Raw genomic sequence first — 22,890 nt, forward strand, 5'->3', positions numbered from 1 at the left:
ACTATAAAGACATTTGACTATACACACACATTTGTTACAATCAATTGAGCAAAAACCCTGCTTCATTAGGGAAGAGCTGCATTTCCACAGACTTGCATTCGCTTATGAATGATTCTCGCCCCTGCTAATGTGGCAGTGGGAATGACGTATGAAGGCCGGGAGGCTGTGAATCCCTGAAACCCAGCAACACTCAAGGACCAAAGCATCGAAGAAAAGCACACAAGCTTCATTCTTGGGCACACTACAAATCTTAGGAAAGCTTAACAAAAAGCTTTCAAAATGTAAATATATATACATATATGTACAGTATATGCTTTAAAAGTTACACAAAAAAAACTGTTATGATGGAGCACAAAAAAACAAGTTAATGACCTCAATAGAATGAATACACTAGATTTTTTATTCGTTTTGGATTTTGAAACCCATAACAGTAAACATGACATGTACTGTAGGCTACAAAATCTACAGTGTATATTCTTCCAGTGTATAGTCTAGATGAAGGTAATGTCAGTGGTCAGGGTGAGAAGACTTCTGGTACAACCTTAGCATGTTGGTTGTGGCTTTTCTTTCCTGAGGTAGCAGGTCGGGATCCCTCAGCACTTCCTCTAGCAGAGTGATCACTTCCGCCTTCAGTTCACTGTTCATATCAAAGTCCTGTTCAGCACACATACACATAAACATTACATTTATTCATTCATCTTCAATAAACTCTGTATGTGTTCAGGAGTCTGAACAGGCAGGAATACACCCTGGATGAGACGCCAGTTTATTACAGTATACACATCCCATCATGGCCAATTAGTTTTCGTCTAAAAGAGAACAGTCTTGATTATCATGGCAACACCAAGCCAGTGTTAAGACCATAAAAAAACCTTGTTTAAAGTGACCTTGTACTGACTAGAATAATCTAAAAAAATTGCTGCTGGTCATAAAATCATCATCGTCAGCAGATAGAGGAATTAAACACTCTCAACACACATCTCATGCTGATACTGAGTTAAGATTTGATCAAATATATTAAATATGGTTCAATTCAGATTTATTTAACCATTGCCAATTACCTGCCTCACATCCCTGTAATTTATAAATACACCCTGTTCTTTATTATTGTCTTAGTAATCCATACTATTATCTTATACTATTAACTTATTTTTCTTTTTGTAATAGAAGATGAAGTATTTAACTGTTTTATTTAGTTACATAGATTAAATTAAAGACATTGGAATAAATGTTTCTACTGTGATAGGCTGCAAAGTGCATTAGTGCAAAAAAAACAATAGTATTTAATGTAACAACCTCATCAGCAACCTCATTTCCCCTCGCATCTGTTTAAACCACTTAGCATTCAGCATTACCAGTATACGTATCTCCAGCATGATCATCTGTCATCATCTGCACCTGTATCTCACTGGTTCATACTGTAGGTCACCGTGTGGCTTATTAAACAAACAACATTTCTCTTTCACTGGTCAGTTACATAAAAAGTAATTCAGGAAGGCTAGAAAACAATTCCTCAATACTACTGGACATTAAAAATACAGGCATGTCTGACATTTTGGAGGCAAAATGCAGTGTTTGCTCAAGAAATGTTTTTAGGCACTGTGGCAAGAGGATGTTGGAACGTTAATAATTAATTTCTCATGGAGGATAGAGGGTAATATTTATTTCTTATGGAAACTTGGGACTGTGAAGGTGGGTAAGTATGGAGCCCTGAGTAACAGAGGGCCCCTTAAAAGTGCTACGGCTGTCAGAAAAAAAAAAAAAAAAAATCACATTACTACAGTATAGGGAGGAGACACTGCCAGAGACAAATGATTATTATCAGTGTACACTGTTCAGGCAGTGTACCCCAATTGCCCAAAGTCTGGCGGGCCACCATGCCAAAAACACTGAAATATGAAAAAATGAGATGTGGCTCAAGACTGTAGGTGATAAGGATAATATGGCACTAACCTGGGAGTGTTTGGAAACCCAGTGCCGCAGGACATTGAGCACCCTGTTTGTAGCGGCTCGGCGGATAAGAAACTCCTTATCATATGACTTCTCTGGGCTGGTGAAACCTAGTGGGAGCATTTTTTTTTAGTATGAGGCAATGACTGAGCATAATCTTGAAAATACATTATATGGTCAAAGGTTTGTAAAAACAAGGCCATCACACCCACATACAGTATGCTTTTTCAACATCCAATTCCAGATTTTGTCCCCCATTGTTACCAATGGTGGGACCATAACAACATTGTTGTGTGTGTGTGGGGGGGGGGGGGACTTTCCATTAGACTTTAGAGTGTGATATTGCATTTTAGACAAAAGAGAATTAATGAGGTCAGGGAAGTCCGTGACGTAGGCTGCATGCTACTGTAGTTCATCTCAAAGGTTTTCGGTCATGATGAGGTCAGGGCTCTGGGTAAAACGCTCGAGTTCTTTGCTTTTTGCATAAAGGCACTGTTACGGCGGAATAGAGTTTGGGTCCCTTAGGCCCAGTAAAGGAAATATGTGATGCGCCAAACAGACAAAGGCACATTATACTATTGTGTGTTTCCAACTTTGTCACCACGGTTTGAGGAAGAAAGATATAGCGATGTGATGGGCTGGTGTCCACACTTCGCATTTTACTGCTAATCCCAGTTAACATTTACTGGAATTTCAAGCATTAAGTGATTACTACTAGGCATTCATGCCCTGGATTTGTACAGATATAATAGAGTTGCATGAATTGATAAACAAAATCAAATTGTGATTATTTTGACACATTGTGATTTAAACTGTGATATTGCATTTTGTATCCAAACCTACTTATCCAGTGTAATAGGAAGTAATGGCACAGGTGATATAATTCAACAACAACAACAAAAACAAAAAACACTGAAAAATGTAAACAAAAATAAATAAATAAATAAAAATCTGCTCCATATTGCAATTTTTTATGTGATTAATTGTGTAACTCTACAGTTGTAATATCCTCTTTATAAGATTAAAATAGCTATTTAACTAAAAACACTATCTTTAACACTATACGTTGTAAATGTTTTTAAACCAACACCAGCCACCCATAGGCACATGTTATGTTTTACATGTGGAAGTGAGAGATTTGTAATGGAGCTGTCATCTCTCATAAGCACTGTCTGACCTTGAGGGCCACTGTGTCCAGCTGCTGCTGTGGCGATGGCAAAGGCAGAGGCAGGGGACACTGTACAGCGCAGATTCTCCATGGACTGACCTATCATAGCAGGGGATGATGGTTGTCATTAAATAGCAAAAAACAAATATAATGGTCTTGTGCATGGGTGGTGCTGTAGTTAATTTTAGCACTGGTGTCATGCTGAACAGTTGTTCACTACACTACTAATGCATCTCAGATACAAAATAAGATAGAGAAATCCTAAATCATTTACCTCCAGGCTGTCTGTAACGAGGATGGCGTGGAGTAGAGGAAGGGGTAGAGGGCAAGCTGCACAGAGATGAATCTCCTGACTCGACAGAGGTAGGTGTCTCTGGGATGAACTTGTCAAATGACATAGACTCTATGAAATCTGTCAGGGCACAAGATAATCATAATTACTTAGAGGACTCTTCAGTGTTATTAAGAGCTAGCTATTATTACACATTTAACACTGTGTAATACACAGTGTTACAACATCTGCCAAATATTAAACTGCACAAAACAGATGATGTCACTATTTAATTAGCACAAGGCTGTTTTTCACTAGTTTCGCAGTTAATTAGCACAAGGCTAGAACTAAATTAGTGATTACCACTGCAGGAGGAGGTCGTGGGGCCAATTAACTGAAAAACTAGTGAAAAACAGGTTATGTGACAATGGTATTACGCTTCTGGAGCCATGGCCAGGGGCATCTCTGTGCCTGTATACCCAACAGAAAACTGCTGGACAATGGTGATGAAAGACATTAGAAATCTTTACATGATCTTCAGGAAGAAGCCAAGCAGGGGTGGATTATATTCAATGTTGTATAACAATTTTAAAGCGTAAAAAATTTGAAATTGTCATTAAAACATTAAATTTAATTTTTATCTCTCTGCTTTTGGCCACCACCATCTTCCTAATATTATCACACAGTAAATAGTTTTATAAAAAACATCTAAACAGTAATACCACTGCTGCCCTCGGTGTCTCCCATCCCTGAGGTTTGAAATGAAGAAAGGAAACTCATGCAGCGATTCCAGATCTGAACCAGAGCCACCTGCAGTACATTTAATTAGACATCGTTTTTCCTTCCTGATGCCATGTTAAACTGCAAAAAGCTGTGTTTAAAGATACATACAGGGTCGCTCTGTGTTCATCGTTCCACTTTATCATTTGCAATTTTTTGCAGTGATTACATAGCAACTGTTTTGTAAGTTTCAACAATGTGAACAATATGCATGTGATGTCTCTTGTAATTCTTTTTCATTTGATTATGATAAGTGAGTGTGTCAGTTAGAAGCATCATATGGTAATCTTTTAGGTGTGGTAGTACTGTATATATTATGCAGATAAGGATTACTTAAAAATGGAGGTTATGGGGCTAATGATTCGACTCCACATTAATCTTTTCTAAGCCAGTGCAGGTTAGAGAACCAAATGGCCATCACATAAGATGATAAGGACAATGTTAATCTGTGTACTTCTTTTATGCGGAAATTAACAATAAACACAGTGTGAAGATGAAGTTACATTTGGAATGACTATTCCAGTAAACTTTGGTGTACAATTTAACTATAAAACCATTAACCCTAAGAGTAATGCGTTAATTTTTGGCTCAGTCCTTGTTTCTAAATGGGAAGTGGGAAAAATACCCACCGAAACATCCAAATTTTCACGAATTACTCCGCCTAACGCTTCTCCTCAGCTTGCCACAGAATGCATCAATATGTGGGAGTTCCCCACCTTTCTCTGGAGTGGTGGGGCCTAGCTCTGGTGAAGTGGGGCCCTTGCTCAGGTCCAGTGGAGCCTTAGTACAGTTGGGTGGTGGAGAAAGGACCATGGGGTTGTAGGTAGATGTGGGACTACTGACTGCCAAGGATGAGGCTGAAAGATCCAGAGCCATGGCTTTGCCCCCACTCACAGGTGAGCTGAGTGAGAGTTTACGGCAATGCATGGGCGAGGATGTCCGGGAAGGGATTGAGAGAGGAGGAGGTGTAGAGAACTTGCGTGACAGTCGGGGGGACTTGTTGTTCAGGAGCTCATTGCCCCATGGGCCCTGGTTAGTGGCAAAAAATAGCTCAAGCGACCTGAGAGACCAGATGAGGTGCAGAAGTGTAGAGAAAGAGAACGAGAGAAAGAAAAGCAGAGAGATTCATAAATGCATAGCAAAACTGATCTTGCTAAAGTAAAAGGCCTGGAACATATACTCCAAAAACAGCATTTGAAATGACTGTGCTGACCCTGGGGAATCCCTAAATCACGTAGGAGATTAACACATAGAGTTAGAGTTGCAATAATTAAGTAAGAGATATACAGCACAAAATATGTTTATAATTAAGGGACTGATGGTATTAGGTATAATGCACAAGAAGATGCAGAAATAAGAGAATGAGGACGAGATGAAAGACAGGAGAAGAAGGAGAAACAAAAATGTATGATAGATTTACTTTGACTGGTCCAGGGCAAGCCTTGTGACCTTCAGGCTGTAGTCTGGACAGACGGAGGAGATGGACAAGCGGTCAGATGAGTGGTACTGAATTCTGTAAATGGCAGTGATAGTGGAGCAGGGAGGAAGGGAGAGGGTTTGGGTTACAGCTCAATTCACTGTACACAATACCACTAAACCTCAGACACAGCTTTTTATGCGGTTTACAAAGCTTTATATATATATATATATATATATATATATATATATATATATATATATATATATATAGTGCATCTCAATAAATGAAAATATTGAAAGCATTTTTTTTGTTTTACTGTGGATAATTATGGCTTACAGCTCAAAAAAGATTTTAAGATCCTAAATTCTAAAGATTTACAATACTATGTATCATTGTGGCATCGGATGGGGACGATCAGCCTGTAACAAGACCAGGTTGCTCTGATAGCAGCCAATAGCTCCTCTGTATTGTTAGGTAGGGAGTTTCTCATCTTTCTTCTTGATATTACTACATAAATTCTTTATGGGATTTATGGCTGGCCAATCAAGTACAGTAATATCATGGTCTGAAAACCAGTTAGTGGTAGATTTGGCACTGTGGGCAGGTGCTAAATTCTGCTGGAAAAAGATATCTCCATAAAGCTTGTCGGCAGATGGAAGCATGAAGTGCTCTAATATCTCCTGGTAAATGACTGCTTATCTTTGGATTTGATAAAACACAGTTGACCAACACCAGCAGGTGACATGGCACTCTAAATCATCACCGCCTGTAGAAATTTTACACTTGACTTTAAGCATTCTGCATTCTGTGCCTTGTCACTCCTCTTCCAGACTCTGGGACTTTGATTGCCAAAAAAAATGCAAAATTGACTTCCATCTGAAAAGATGGCTTTGGACAACTGAGTAACCACCCAGATTCTTTTCACCTTAGCCCAGATAAGGCGCTTCTGATATTGTCTCTGGTTCAGCATTGGCTTGATACTAGGAATGTAACAGTAGTTACCCATTTTCTGAAGCCACCTGTGTGTGGTGGCTCTTGATGCACTGACTCCAACCTCCCTTCAATCCTTGTGAAGTGCTCTTAAGTTCGTGAAAAGGCTTTGATTGACAATTTTCTTACGGCTGCAATCCTACCACATTATAGTACCTTTCATTCAACTTCCCATGAATATTCTTTAATACAGTTCTCTCTAAACAGCCAGCCCTTTCAGCGATGACCTTCTTGATGCAGAAGCATAAATTAGCCTTAAGCCATAATCATTAAAATTAAAACAAAAGAGAACTGAAATATTTCACTTTTATGTGTAATGAGTTTAGAATGAAAGCTTAAAAATATATTATTTATTTTATTTCTTTTTTTTTATATATGCATCTCAATAAAAAATTTAAATGAATATTGATGCATTGTACAATTATTCAACCTCCACAACCATGCTTTATTGCATGGGGGTGTTCTTAGGGTGATGAGTAGTTCTCGAGTTTGTAGTACTTTGTTGGAAGTCCAAATGTTTTACAAATATGGAAATTTTTAAACAGGATTTTATATGGCTGGCCACACTTTTATAATGCCCAGTGTTTCTGGTCTATGGGTATTCTGTAAACAGTTTCACCGATCTGAAGTATGGATTTCTCCTTCAGAGTTACACTTGCACTCTTGGCTGATTTCCCAACTAATGCCCCCCTATATTACCTAAGCACTAATCTTTGATATTATATTTTCCTCTAGGTAGAGTCTTAATATGTTATACTGTTTTCATGTTTTAATCATGGATTTAATGCTGCTCTGCAAGATGTTTGCAGGTAGGAAATTTGTAATGACAAACCTTGATCCTTTCTAAAAACTTTCTTCTGGATGTGTTTTTGATAGCTTCAGGATGCTCGATGCATTAGTGATACATTATTTGCAAACAGGTAGACTAAATACAGGGTATTTGATCCGGGTTTCTTGAACCAGCACTAATTACAATGCTTTACATCTAAATATATATGTTATGCAATGAAAACAACAAAAAAACAACCCTACAAACAAACAAACAAACAAACAAACAAAAAACAGTAAGGCCTGACCTTACAGGAATGGAGGTGAAAGGCCTCTTGTAGATGTCATTTAACTTGTCCATGACCACAGCTGCAGTGGTAAAGATGCGGTATGTGTGCAGGAACGTGTTAAGGTAGTCAATGGAGAGGAAGCGCAGGTCAGTGAGCCGCTCCAGCAGACGGTCAACGCTGGCATAGCGGATCTGTGGCACCTTGCAGGAGTTGAGCGTTTTGCTGAAGCAAATATCCACATCATCATTGTGTAGCCGTGTGTCTGACCTGCAGGGGAATATCAACTTTTGAGTTTTACATACTGTAAATATTTTGTCTTATAAATAATAACAATAATGTGGAGATTTTAAATATATATACAGTATATAGGAAACAATATAATCTTGAAAATATACACAATTCTGGTTGGTCTATGTGACACAATATGTTGAATTTACATCATATATATGTGAAAGTATTAGCCTTGGTGCCCATGTATCAAAAGGGAATACAATTGTTCATGGAGTTCCTTATGGATTGATACTTAGACCACTTACACAGACCAGTCATAACATTATGACCACCCTCCTAACATTGAGTCCCACTTTGGCTATCAAAACAGCGATGCACTGTGAACGACTGCACTGCTGAAAGGGTTAATGCTAGTTTTTATAGAAAGAACACACAGTGCATTGGTGTTTTGGTGGCTACTCAATATTAGGCGAGTTGTTATAATGTTATAGGTAATCGTTGTATGTTTTTGCTTGTAAATGCTGCTATTAGATTAAACAATATGATGCATTTAACTTCCATGAAATTGTATATAATGTACAATTAAAAATCTTGTATACCACCAGGCTTTATCACATATGGTAAACAACGGTGAATATAACTTCCAATAATTAAATCTGTAAGTGAAATTTCATGGATGTGTCATTAATTAAAATTAATGAAAATGGTATACAAACTGCTATAGTGTAAGAGGAATAAAACAGGATCGGCTAACATTGAAAAAACAGCAATTGTGCGGTATGTCCAGTCTCGTTTTATGTTTTGCCAACACCTTATTATTAAAATTAATAAGAGCTATCATTTAACATTTATATACTCATTTAACCTGATTCACTAGCCATGTTATAATTGTCTGAAAAGGTTGTCATTTCATTGCAATGGATTTGTTGTTCTTGATGTTGTAATACTTACTTGAGCATGTGAGGCACAGTAACCTTGGAGTTCTCTTCAAAAACACTGGTCATAAGGCCATTGCAGCGAATATTATCAATACACTGTAAGAACAACGCAAAACAGTAAAATAAAGAATTTATATTTAACTTTTTAAGTTTGTACTTTCCACGTCCCATAAGGAAAAAATAAAATATTAAATAGTATGTTTTTTACTGTCTATAAATGTATAGAAAAAATACTATTTTATAGTAAATATTAAACTTATCCACAACGTTTAGTAATTACTATAGTAAATAGTAAGGTTTATAGTAAACACTATAGTAAACAGTTTACTACTATAGTCAACTCCAGTATACTATTTTATTTTTTCCTATGGATTACCAAATCATTCTTTAAAAATGAATGACTAATTAAATAAAAGTACTATAAAGATTACATATAAACCTTATTAAAAAATCACTGTTGAATGTCTTTAAGAAACGAAACAGATGTCTCGTGTGTTAGAACTCAAAATTCCTCTTCTGATTGGTTTTTATAGAGTGAATTTGTTTAAAAAGGACTAAAGCTAACCAGGAGCACCTATTAAAGTATATTTAAATGTAATGTGGAATGTATAGTAATTAGTAACACCCATCCATAGCAGTGATTTACTAACAAACTCATCTATTTATAACTTTCTTTTTGCTAAAATGGCTCCATACATTACAGTAAGAGTGAGGACGCAGTAAAACCACAGAGTGTTGTGGGCCCAGAGGGAGTACTGCAGCTGAAGGGAGGAGCTGGAAACACCCTCAAGCCCACAACAAAACAAGCAGCTTGTGTTCCCCAGAGCTTTAACCTCATTTGCACTACAAAAACACACAGCACCCCAGAGATCCCGCTTGTATATTACCTTGGTAGTTCGTTTTTTTTTTTTTTGTTTTTTTTGCACATTCAGCAGACCAGCTGTCTTTCAAATCATAATAATTATTTAAAAACAGAACTGTAATTAATTCAAATGTTAATGTTGTTTTTTCACACAATAAGACCTTACCTGGCTGATATCGCTGGTCCAGACAGCTTTCTCCTGGCGAGATGGGGCCAGCAGGACTACTGAGAAGGACGGCCCATCAGCTGGCTCAACCAGTAGCTTAAATTCTAAATGACTAAAACCCTGACCTGCCGCAGTATCTAAAAGGACAAAAAGAATCTGTCATTTTGACATCTACTTACTGTAGTCCTTTTCATCTTACTGTAGTACTTTTCTATCCAGTACTCCCAAAGAAGGCACTGAATGGAACACAAGGAACAAATATAGGTTTCACACTATTTTTATGCCACAAATATCACATTGGAAATGATTTTATATTAGTGATTATACAACCACACGATTCATTTTCTGTTAGGGCGACTTTGACATGTGAGTTAGGTTTAACTCAAATCACTAATTAATGCACCTTCTTATAACAACTAATTGAACAGGGCTTGTGTGGTGGATGCTCTACACAAAAAAAATCGCCTTTTAAGAAAAAAGCAAAATCTATAGTGAAAAGTAGAACCATAAACATATGGTACATACATAAAACATATTTATTTACTTTTGGCAGGAGTATCAGAGGTAAAGCTGTAAGTTTTTAACCACAGGAAAGCTCTTTTTCCCACATTAATTGTAACAAAAATGGCTGAAGGATATAATACATTGTTCAATAATAACTTAAAAATAATCTGCAAATTCCTGCGGTATAAAATAAAAAATCATTTTTTTTGTGTGTGCTGTACTAGCAAGATCAAGATCACCTTCTACTGTACCAGGATTTTAATTTGAGCATGGGAAGTACACGTTTCTTGTTCTAAAATATGCAATGTGATGTAAATATAACTTAATGTAAACTGTAATGTGTACTGACGGTCTGCTACAAGACCAATAAACCGAAGAAAATCTACACAAAATGAAACAGCTTAAACTTTGTCAGCTTAAACTTTAAGGTTGTCTGAGTACTTACAGTCTTCATCATTGGCATCTAGCTCTTCAATGAGGGTACAGTCTATCAGAGACAGAGTGCCTCCTTGCTGAGAAAAGAAGGCAAATGTTTTGTCATCATACTTCCATACTTCTAACCCTAAAATGTCCCTAAACAGACTTGTCTAGACTTACATTCCTCAGTACTGTACCTACATACAGTGGATAGAAAAGGTCTACACACCCTTGTTAAAACTCTGGGTTTCAGTGATGTTAAAAATCAAAACAAGATAAATGTCACCAGATCTTTTGCTACCTAAAATATTCAAATGAAAAATAAATGTGAACCATCACATCAAATCATAGCATCATTTCATGATGTAGTAAAAAAGAAGGAATCCTTTGCCTCATTTTAAATCCAAAATGTTTTTGCACAAAACTAACGCGTGCAACTTAATACCTGAATTGATATGATGTAAACACAGAGAAACATTTTAGGGGAAAATGAGGTAACTCACTTTGAGCAAATGCAGCTTTCCGCTTGAGGTGCGAGTGCAGATCAGGAGGTGTTTGGTGAAGAGGAAACATTGGCGCTCACCCTCTTTGCGCAGCGACAGTGTTCCTAGGCGGACTTTGCTCAGTTTACCTCTTTCCACTGAAGGGACCTGGATCAGGGAGCCTGAAAGAGCAAGACAGCTTTTTGAGAAAAATGAGGAAAATGAATAGGATCTAACCTAAATAATAATCGTGTGCACTTTCCAGATAAAGAAATTGCTAAAGCAAAAGTAGGAGAACCTTTGGAAAAGAGGACACAGCTCTATGTGATTCACCTTGCCGTACAAAGGTCTGGCTGGTGTCCAAGAGGATGTCACAGCCCTCCACAATCATGCGCTCAATGGCGAGATTCTTACGGATGTTCTCCGTGTCACTCACTTCATCATGCATCATTCTGAAAATGAAACCAAAATCTGTGCAGCTAAAACAATGTACTGGATATTACCTGAATACTTACACTTTCGGGTTGAAAACCCGCCTAAAAATTCTTATCATCATTATAAGCAATTATAATAATAGCTAAGACTTAAGGGACATGCATAACCCAAACCATCTTGTTGCAACACATTTTTTTTTTCCTTCCTTATTTTACGCCGTGTATTGGTGTTTGGTACATATAACAAGTTATATAAGAGTGACAGGTATTAACCAGGGTTAATTTCATCAGCTGATTTTTACACTGGAAAACCCTGATTACCTGTGTAATAATTACCTACGTATTATTAAGAATGTTTATCTGTCATAAATATATATTTTTGCATACTTGGACAGCTCCTCCAGTTTTGACTTGGCAAAATCCAGACTCTTGCGTTCTACATGCTCATGGGGAGTATGGGCAAGCAGTTCATGCAAAGTGATGATGTATCGAGGAATCTGGAACACAGTGAGATTTCAGATTCATATCCTTTGAACATACGTTTAAAAATTTTACAGAGAGAAGTTGTCTCTTTTAAACAATACAATTCAAAGATGTGTACCTGAAACATTGGGTAGGTCAGAAATGTCTCCAGCATTCTGCCTTCACAGGCCGCGTTGGACTCGTACTGTTTCAGGAGCTTGTCAAAGTCCCGGTTCTGTTTACAGTTTGCTAGAACCTGAAGACTGTACTGGTGGTTCCGTACATATTCTTGATAGATGTTTAACATTGGCAACAATATATCAAAAAGATCAGCTAAAAAGTAAGAAAAAAGATTTTGAATAGACATATATTAATTGTAAATTGTAGTGAATCCTAAATCATGTTCATGAAGTAATGGAGGTAATGGAATAGCTGATATAATTACTGTAGCAGACACAGTACTGTGTAAAGGTCTTGATCTAGCCTTCATTCCTTGTAAATGCAATTTAAAAAGTAGTTGTTTATGAAACAACATCATTATTTTCCCTCTCGTCACCAGTTTACTAATCACCAGCCTGATCATCTGTCCTTATCTGCACCTGTTTCTCACTGGTTTATGCCTTAAGTTAGAATGTTTTTTATGCTTGAATGATTCATAAGTTACTGTTTGGCTTAACAAACAAAATTCTTTCTAACCGAAGGTAAGAGACAAAAACTTGAGAGTCAAAAGAGTCTTACAGGATGCCTGCAGAACTATTCTTTATAACAAAAAAACAAGAATTGGGTAGTGTATTTGATAGTGCTGTAATAAAATCCTATAATTATCACTATTTTTTGTTTTATATTAATTAACCAAATTAATGTTATGTAATATTTAATTTCATGATTACTTTCAATTTGGTTTAAGTCTTAATTTGGTAAAAAAAATAAAATAAATAAATTATATGTGCTCAGGCTGCAAAAAGATCCATAAATAGTGAATGGTACTTACCTAAAACCAATCTTGGCCAGTTGGCGATTCTTGCTTTTAAACCTTGGTGAAATATCTCATGTAGAAACATTATAGTTTCACTTGGGGAGAAAAACAGTTAGATAAAAACAGTTAGTGGTTTTTTAAAAATAAATGCAAGGACATTTTAAGCTATACTAAGTATAAAATTAGACAAGCATATTTTACCGTGATATTATGGAATATATATTATGGAATATATACCTATTGAGGAAAATGCTGCTAACATCATCATGGCCAATTGGGGGTTTTTTGGAGCTGGCAGCCATCCTGAGTGGCCTCAGAAAGCAGTTCACCAGGATGGACAGCTGGAGGACATATTCGGTCTCTGCTTCCAACATGTTGAAAACAATCTGGTTCCTCTTCCTCATGCTTTCAGCATGGGGTGAGCAGATGTAGTCTTGAACAATGATCTTCCACTTTCTCCGACAAAGCCAGCCACGCATAAAGCTTTGTATCTGTAGAAAGCATACCATTAGTTATCTCTCAAAATTCATAATGATTTTATGTCTTTGACATTGTTTTTCACAAAATTATGTTTAATTATGGATGGATCTGTAGTATAGTCAAACTACTGACCTTCTTTATTTTCTTTATATCAGGATCATCTTCTTCTTGATTGGTAAGGCAAGGCAACATTTTTTCCTTAGATTTATTTAGGGTCCCAACCTAAGGTCAAATACAATCAAAACTCATCGGGTTAATTTAATAGGTGAATAAGTACAAAACAGAAGTACCATAAGGATGGACAGTAAATGTATAATCCCAAATAAATCCAGGTCAGTTTAAGATGCCAACACTACAAAATGTGTAAATGGTTGAAGGCGGGTTATCAAGGTCGTCCCTTGAAGGGCACTGCATGTTTTTTTTAGCCATTTTTTTTGTGTGTTTTTATGTTGATGCAGATTTCATTTCCTAGTGTTTTTTGTTTAAGTACATATTCTCCATTCTGTTCCACAGTGGAGTTTAATCCATACTCCCTACTCCCTGCTCCAAGTTGAGGGAATGCATTATTCCTCCATTTTTAATTTACTGCAACGTCCCCTAAACAAGAGATTACTCCCTCGGTGCATTACCCTAGTAACGCAATCACCCCGGATACCTGTTGCTGCTACTGTGGAAATTCCACACAACAGAAATTAATTATTGAATGTACACTGAAACTGATAAATAACAAAAACAGATACTACTAAAATTCTTGTGAATCAATATAATATGATTACAAGATGGATTTCACCATTAGTTATCTTTAATATTAAAATTATATATATATATAATTATTTTTTATTTTATAGAAAGTGCAGCAAGCAGCAGTTGATTCAGCTGCAGAATTGGGGGCTCCATATGCAGACCACCAGTGCAGAGCTTGCTCTGGAAGGGCAGCTGACAGATGAGTGCATTTGCATGCACAGTGAGGAGAAGACTATTTTGGAGGATGACCTGGTCTCAAGAAGGGCAGCAAAGTGTCCGCTTCTCTCCAGGTAAAAACTTCAGTGACAGACTGATATACTGCAAATGGTACAGGGATAGGACTACTGAGATATGGGTAAAGTAATTTTCTCTGCTGAATCTCTTTCCAATTATTTAAAATAGCCAGAAAAAAAGGTGAAGAAACGGTGACATGTTGCAGCACCTTTCAGTAGGGCAAGTATACCAAAGTAACATCTTACAAAAAGATCTAAAAGCTCTGAAGCAGGAGATTCTTAAAAAAAAATATATATATATATATATATTATATTTGTGTCATTCTCATTGTTTTTGGCCATGGCTGTCCAAGGCTGTCTAGTTGCTAGTCTTCCCAGGAGTGGTCGTTTATCCCAAGGTCAGTCTGTGCAATGCTCAGAGAAATACAAGAAAAACCCCTACAGGCCTCACTGAGCATGGTAAATGTTAAACTTCATGATAGCACAATTAGAAGAGAACTGAACAAGTACGGTTTGCTTTGAAGAGGTGCCAGGAGAAACCTCTTCTGTCTAAAAAAAAACATGGAAGCATGACTGAAGTTATCAAAATTGCATGCGATCAAACCACAAGGCTTTTGGAACAATGTCATATGGGCAGATGAGATCAAAGTGGAGCTGTTTGGCCTAAATGCCCGGGGCTATGTTTACCAAATTATTCTAGAAGCAAGTCTAAGTAAATGCCATCTGTCCAACAGTTAAAACTTGGTCAAAATTTCTTCATGTAACAGGACAATGATCCGAAGCACACCAGTTCATTTACGTTAGAATGGCAAAAAAATAATAATAGAATCAAGTTTTTGAAATGGCCAGAACTCAACTGAAATGTCCAGAACTCAACTGAAATGCTGTGGTGGGCCCTTAAAAGATCTGTGTATAAGAGAATGCCAAAAACCTCAGCAATGTTGTAAAGAATAGTTGAGACAGGAAGGGCATCTGGCATAAAACCTGTATGAGATCTTGCAGATAAAATAATTTGATGTGACAACCAGGGATGTTGCTAGATATAAAGCTCTTCTGGGCCAATTCAATTCAATCCCTTTTTTTTTTGTATAGCGCTTTTAACAATTGTAATTGTCACAAAGCAGCTTTACACAATCAGAGAATTACTTAAGTCTGAACCACAGGGCTCCAGTCAAACACAATTTTTTTTCTTAAATCTCTAATGCATGTATGCTAATGTGCTATACAGACTTCCCTTCTTTACACACTTTTACTGTTACTGCCATATTGCTGCTGCTCAAACTGCTGTATATTTGCATTTTCTGCATTTCACACTAATAGGAAAATAGTAAAAACGTTTTTCGGCCAAAGAGATTTCAAACAAACTATGATCTTATGAATTGAGTCAGACTTTTAAAATAAAGTATACACTCACTCATTCAAACTCCAGAGACTGTTGGGTGTGAAAACCCCAGTAGAGTTTCTATGAGATCATCAGTATTATTTATAAAACTTACTAGTCCCGTTCTGTTATAATAGCTTAGTCATGATTCTTGTTTTACATGCCAATACATTGTTAGCTGCATGTCACTGGCAACAAGATGCACACAGCTGTGCATGGATGAGCACTGTGGTGTACAGACCCAGACCACAAGATGCACCTCAATTTGTATTTTGTGATAAACTGTGTTGCTTTAACATTGTGCATTAGAAAAAATACATTCTTTTTCATTATTATCAATCTAACATAATCCACTGCCAAATATAGACACTTAAAATTGGAACATACGATTTTACTTGGGCACAGCAGATCAAAACTGGGCCATGCTTTTAAAGTTACTGTTTGTTGAATTAGTTTGTGAAGCTAATATGTTGCTAATAGTAGCCTGTATTGCATGCCAAAACAGGATAAATCTTTAGGCTCATAATTTTGAGAGATAATCTGAATGAAATTCAGTGTAAATTTACGAGCGAGAGTCATTACTAGAACCAGAAGATATGCACATATCCAAGACAAGCACATTACCATTAACTTTTCCACACTGCACTGGATACCAGACAAATTCCGCTGGAAATTTCATTTAAAGTACTATTTTTGTTGGATAAAGCATTTAATGGTCTCGTCAGCAGTATCTGAGTGAACTGCTAGTGTTTTACAATCCGTCATGCCTACTTCGATCAAAGGATGCAGGCTGTTTGTCAGTACCACATATTATGAAAACTACAGCAGGAGGTAGAACTTTTTCTTACAACGCCCCAAAGTTACTGTGTCAATTAATGTTCAGGACTCAGTCACAGTTTCAGTATTTTAAGTCTAGGCCAAAAACATTTATTTAGCCAAGGTTTTTTGTAAATAGATTTGCTTTAGGTAAAGGAGCAGTTCTGGGGGACTCATGGATGTAGAGTATTATGGTGAACTGGTATGTTTCCAGTTTCCAGATGCTGTCTTCCCCGCTCTCATTGATCACTCAATGATCTCACGATAAAGTGATTGGTTGCTTTATATCTCAGGAAGCCCTCATTTCTATGTTTCCTTCTTGTTCTTACTTTAAGTTATGCTGTCATAGTTGTCTCTGCTTGCACTCTGCACTAAATATATATTCACCTTATACAATATGTGACTGTGACCATACCTAACTGTTATCTCTCCTTCTCTACTACTCTCCTCTCTTCCTTTATCTCTCCCTCTCCCTGTCTGTCTCTGTCGGGCTACACATGTTGCTCCTGAGATGCCAGTGATCCAGACCCCCTCTGCCCTCTGGACATGTCTGACTCGTCCTGGTGCCCCGCTTCTGGTTGGAGATGTCGTCTGGTGTTCCCATGTTGTCTGCTTGGGATGTGTGTGGTAATTGGGGACCGTTCCACTTTACCATGAAGACGGTCCTGGCCTCGGCTGATGTAAACATTTTCTGAGTTGTTCTCTGAGTACCTGAGACTGATTTTCCTAAAGTCAACCAGTAACAAACTGGACTCCATATTAACTTAAAGACATCAATTGTTATGTTAATCTTCCAGCCATCAACATACAGTACGACTGCAGATTAATCCCTGCTATTTGTTATCGTCAAAATGAGAATGGGTTTTCTGTTGAGTCTGGTTCCTCCCAAGTTTTTTCTATCTATCTAATAATTTTAATTCATACACATTTTGTCCAACTTACCCTTAGGCATGAGAAGTATATCATCTGGCTTTTGGGGGATCTCTAAGACCTAAGACTCTCTAAGACTGCTGGCAGAACAGAACAATGGAGAAAACTTGACTAGGCAGGCTCTCAACTCATGTTCCAATGTGAAACTGGTAGCAAGAAGAGCTTAAGCAAAGCCAGACAAGAGGTCAGTTTCTCAATGGTGCTTCATGGAAGCCTGACTGGGCAGACTCTAAGCTTGTGATCACATGAAAGACCAACATTAAAGAAAATGCAAGTGTCTATGGTAAGGAGGCTCACTTTACCAAACCAATCTATGGCCAGCAGTATGGCGCTCTGACAATTGCACTCTTTTCAGCATCAAGCAGTTTAGCTGGACATCTGCTGAGCCCTGCATCTAAATAGAAAACCTGCTATTTAGGGCTGCAAAAACTACAGTAGCAAGGGAGACCTCCCTCACCAAGTCCCACCAAGATAAGATCCGTTTTTTGTTTTCTTTTAAAATTTTGTGTTGAGCCAAAGTTATGGCCTGGTGACCCAGATTTATGCTCCGTTGATCCAGAATCATGCCATATTATGCTCAATCATGTTATGCTATACATGAATCATGCCATGCTATGACTGAGTGATGCCGTAAGCAGTCATTCCATGCTCTGCTGCAGCCATGCTTTACATGTGCTACTCTCAGCTGAGGATGTTCTGCTGACGCTACTGGTTCGCTTTTACTGTGTCTTCTCAGCGTCCTTACTTCAAGAATGTCATGCATGGAAATACACTCTAACCTTTTAAAATACTGTGATCTCCTTATTGCTCATCACACTTTTAGTGCATTTCAGCCTTGAGAATGGCATACTGTACTCTCTGTGTTACCTGGCTTTGAGGATGTCACACTTGCTATGCACTCTAGCTTTTTTTTTTAATTTTTTTTAAAATAAATTTAGTCCTGTCCAATTCTTTTATTCCCCGATTTTCTCCCCAATCTAGTAGTGGCCAATTACTCCCCGTCGCTAGGAGGCTCCCACACACATCAAGGCTACTACAACCACTCAGTCGGGAGGACGAAAGCTATCCCGTGTTTCCTCCGAACCACGTGACGCGAGCCGACCGCATCTTTTCGAACTGCTCGCTCACGCACCATTAGGGGCGGAGTAACACACTCGGAGGAAAGCGCTAGCCGCTCCTTCCGTGTGCGCGAGCTCACAGACGCCCCTGATTGGCTGTAGAGCCGTGATTAATGTGGAAGCACAAGTACCTCTCATCCCTCCCCCCTGAGAGAGCTCGGCCAATCAGCTCTCTCTGTGCCTCCGGCTGTGAGAGGAAAAGAGCAACACCCGGGGTTCGAACCAGCGATCTCCGGATGATAGGGCGAGCGCTTTACCACTGCGCCACTCGGAGGCCTATGCACTCTAGCTTTGAGAACAATGTGTTGGTGCCACCCCAGGATTTGAAGACTTTTGCTATACATCCTATATCTCAGCCTGGTGGCAAGTTTCAAACCTGAGTCCCCATCAAGCCTTGGCCCGGTGCCCATGTCAAAGCTCAGCCCAGTGCGTTTGTTAAGCTTTGAGCCCTAGCCATAGATAAGGGCAGTGCCAAAGTCCTAGTTCTAATTCCAATCCCTTGGTCTCAGCCTACTTTTCAGGCCAAGCCCCAGCCCAACAGCCTAACCCTATCACTATGGCAAGTGACAGTCCAGTTCAGACCTGGCCCCTATGCTAACCCCATCAGACCACATATCAAGCTTCCACCCAGGTTAAGGTTTATTCCTATATATGTATGTTAGCGCATACATCCTACCTCATTCCTTGATTCTGCCAGAGGAAAATGCACGGCATATGTTCATTTAATGAAGATACTTTTTACCTCAGCCTTGAGCCTTTCAATTTCTGTATCCTGGTCCTCAAGCTGTGTGCGAAGTTGATTGGCAGCCACCTTCTCTGTCTCCATGATTTGGACCAGGTGGATGTACTTTTGCATAAGCACTTCACGCTCAATGATGAGATTAGAGTAGCTGAAGAATAAATATTGATAGAAAGATAAAGACAAACAGTTGAATAAAATAAAAGCAGTTATTGAAACTACAGCACATTATGCTATTTCTGGTATTAATGGTAAACATTTTATTACAGTTGAATATTATAAATTTATAATTATTTATATTTATATTACTTTATATTTAGGGTAATATGTAACCCTACATAAATGTTTTTTTTTATTTATGTATGCAGTTGAACCTTGGATAAGTAACTTGGTCTTAGAGTGTTTTGCTAATTTTTTACAAAATTTTAACTTGTTATACGAGTGAGGTCTTGATATACGAGTATCAGGTGATCACAACTGAGCCAATGGTTTTTCTCTCAATGCTCAGTCTCAGTGTGCGTGTATCACTTGTCAACATTCATGCGTAAAGGATTTTTAAAATTATTTTGTGTCCAAGTGTAGTGACTGTTTTTTAGTAACTGTGCTGCAACAACAGCCTTTGGGAGGAATTTTTCCTGGGAAATGTAAAAAGAAGCAGTATTTTTGGGCTGTGTAACAAAGCGGAGTTTCCATTATTTCTTCCTATTTAAATTTGATATACGATATACGCTTTGATATACGAGTGCTTTGATATACAAGCATGCTTTCCGAATGAATTATGCTCACAATAAAAGGTTTTGTATTAGTGATCTAGACTTCAAACCTAGGTAGTGTTATTGAGGACCTTAAAAGTAAACTATTGTCCAAACTAAAGATGATACATTTATGGGTAAAACGTAGGGATTTACAGTATATGGATCAAAAATCTCCATTTGTGAAGAACTAAAAAAGTTTACAACTTCAAGTTCTTTTTTTTTACAGAAAAACTGCAACCACAGAAATGACACATCACTTAATGAGAACATTTCAGCATTTCCTAAAACAGCTTCAGTATATCTGAAGTAGTATAGTGTTCAGGGACTGCACCTTACATAAGCTGAAGGTGCTTCCTTCTCATAAAAATCTGACAAATTATTTCATTTCCTGCTGTACCTGGCTTGCTGAATGGCTTCCACCCACTCATTACAGTCTGTATCCTCTTCGGTTCGCAACTCCAGAGATTTCTGCCCGTCATGGCCGAAGATGACCAGGAAATAGTGCTTAATAAGGGATAGACAATAAAGTCATCAGTAACTGTAACACACATTGGTCATACAATAAAAACTATGCAAGTGGTATTAACCATAGTCAAAAGACTTAACTGATATATTTTATACTGAGCATAAAATCGTAACACTTTTTGAAATTTTCACCTAGCACAACAGCATTTAATTTGGACTAAACTGTGGACAATTTTTTTTGCTTAGACACAAAGTGCATTTACTGGCAACATTTTCTCAAAATTCAACCGCCAGCAAAATTCTGATGTTTTTTAGACATAATGATGAGTTTAAAATATAGCAAAATGAGCTATACATCAGCTGAAAGGTGGCTTAGTGGTTAATACTGTTGCCTTGCACCTCCAGGGTCTGAGTTTGATTCCCAGCCAGGTTTAATTCCCACCTATATGCGCGTGGAGCTTGAATGTTCTCCCTGTGTTGGTGGGTTCCTTAGGGTGCTCTAGTTTCCTCCCAAAAATATGCAGTTTGGGCTAATTAGCGTTCTGAAATTGCCCAAAGTGTGTGCATGTATGGGCCCTTTGATGGATTGGCACCCTGTCCAGTGTGTACCTCTACTTTTGCCTTAGGGCCCATGGCCACAGCACACACATCAATATTACCTATGGTATTTTAACAGTTTTGTGTTGTGGGTCTGTTTTAGATTGTTTTGGAAACTGGGGCTACGCAAACACCCCACATGTTTGCATTTATCAATAAAATTGGTTTCAACCTGGTCATGACATTTTAGCACAGTAAGAATTTGGGAAAAGAGCTACAGTGGATGTTCCTGGTACTGTAAGAGGCGAGCCAATGTATTCAGCAATATCCTGGGACAAGTGGGGAGAAATATGCCAGTATTTGCAATTATATGATACAATATGCTATTTCACCAAAATATGTGGAAGATTGCATGGATTAAGCATTCAAAGAGTTTTTTTTTTGCAGGTGCAAGGTGTGACAGTGACACCCCACGGCCCCAGCCAGAGGACTGGCAAGGAGGACAAGGAGTATTTTATAGTATAGTTCTGGAAATGCTGCTTCATTTTTTTTTCTTAAGTTTCCACTTTATGTTGGTATTTTGGAATTGTATTACAAATGCATATGTAAAAACAAGGCTTTTTTTCTTTTGTATTGGAGCGTTGAGTTTACAGTATTTCACAAAAGTGAGTACACCCTCACAAAAGTGGGTACACCCCTCATATTTCTCAAGGGACAATAACTTAGAAATAAAAATTAGATATACTTTAGAGTAGTCAATGTGCAGCTTGTATAGCAGTACAGATTTACTGTCCTCTAACAATAACTCAACATGCAGACTTTATTGTCTAAATAACTGGCAATGAAAATTAGTACACCCTAAGTGAACATGTCAAAACTGTCTCCAAAGTGTCAATATTTTGTGTGAGCTCCATTGGTATCTAGCACAGCCTTAATCCTCCTGGGCATGGAATTCACCAGAGCTGCCCATGTTGTTGATGGCATCCTCTTCCACCCCTCCATAATGATATCACAGAGTTGCTGGATGTTAGACACATGGCGCTTTGCCACCAAAATGCCCCACAGGTGCTCAATAGGGTTCAAGTCTGAAGACATACATGGCCACTGACAAACACATGAACATGATAAATAGGACATGTGACTTTGCATACTAAGAGATGTATCACTTAGGGTGTACTCATTTTTGTTGCCAGCTATTCTGACAATAATGGCTGTATGCCGAGTTATTTTCAAAAAACAGTAAATCTATACTGTTATACAAGCTGCACATTGACTACTGTAAAATTTATCCAAGTTTCATTTCTATAGTATTTTTCTTTGAGAAGATATGATAAATTGTTTGCTGCAATTAGGGGGGTGTACTCAAGTTTGCAAGTAGGTGTATGTAAAGAAAAAGATTAATTAAAGATACAATTATGCATCTGGTAATGCCACATTCTTTATGGTTTTAGGTTATTCTGTTATGAGCAACAAATGAATGCATGTGTGTGTTTCGGTAGACTTGATGTACCAAGCTGCATGTTTGTAAAGCAAAATGAGAAAAGAGTTTTAAAAAGGTGAGCTTACAGTACAGTATTGAGAAG

At 37.8% G+C, this 22,890-nt stretch overlaps 1 protein-coding gene across 2 annotated transcripts in view; it reads right to left on the reverse strand.

Moving 5' to 3' along the window:
• rasgrf2a (Ras protein-specific guanine nucleotide-releasing factor 2a) overlaps positions 1-22,890 on the reverse strand; it is a 45,337-nt gene that overhangs the window by 11,055 nt on the left and 11,392 nt on the right. The window contains exons 2-20 of one of the 2 annotated variants that reach the window (XM_053516499.1): positions 20,703-20,809; positions 19,554-19,701; positions 13,722-13,811; positions 13,347-13,600; positions 13,125-13,204; positions 12,273-12,466; positions 12,059-12,168; positions 11,571-11,689; positions 11,259-11,419; positions 10,784-10,850; positions 9,835-9,971; positions 8,820-8,902; positions 7,656-7,904; positions 5,590-5,682; positions 4,886-5,229; positions 3,393-3,530; positions 3,128-3,217; positions 1,954-2,060; positions 542-654 (exon numbers count right to left, since the gene is read on the reverse strand). In XM_053516499.1, coding sequence (XP_053372474.1) covers positions 542-654; positions 1,954-2,060; positions 3,128-3,217; positions 3,393-3,530; positions 4,886-5,229; positions 5,590-5,682; positions 7,656-7,904; positions 8,820-8,902; positions 9,835-9,971; positions 10,784-10,850; positions 11,259-11,419; positions 11,571-11,689; positions 12,059-12,168; positions 12,273-12,466; positions 13,125-13,204; positions 13,347-13,600; positions 13,722-13,811; positions 19,554-19,701; positions 20,703-20,809 — 2,684 coding nt within the window. The remainder of the gene's footprint in view (positions 1-541; positions 655-1,953; positions 2,061-3,127; positions 3,218-3,392; positions 3,531-4,885; positions 5,230-5,589; positions 5,683-7,655; positions 7,905-8,819; positions 8,903-9,834; positions 9,972-10,783; positions 10,851-11,258; positions 11,420-11,570; positions 11,690-12,058; positions 12,169-12,272; positions 12,467-13,124; positions 13,205-13,346; positions 13,601-13,721; positions 13,812-19,553; positions 19,702-20,702; positions 20,810-22,890) is intronic. The other variant, XM_053516500.1, reaches the window with a different exon arrangement.

This window comes from Clarias gariepinus, chromosome 17 (assembly GCF_024256425.1).
Source record: "Clarias gariepinus isolate MV-2021 ecotype Netherlands chromosome 17, CGAR_prim_01v2, whole genome shotgun sequence".
Lineage (NCBI taxonomy): Eukaryota > Metazoa > Chordata > Actinopteri > Siluriformes > Clariidae > Clarias > Clarias gariepinus.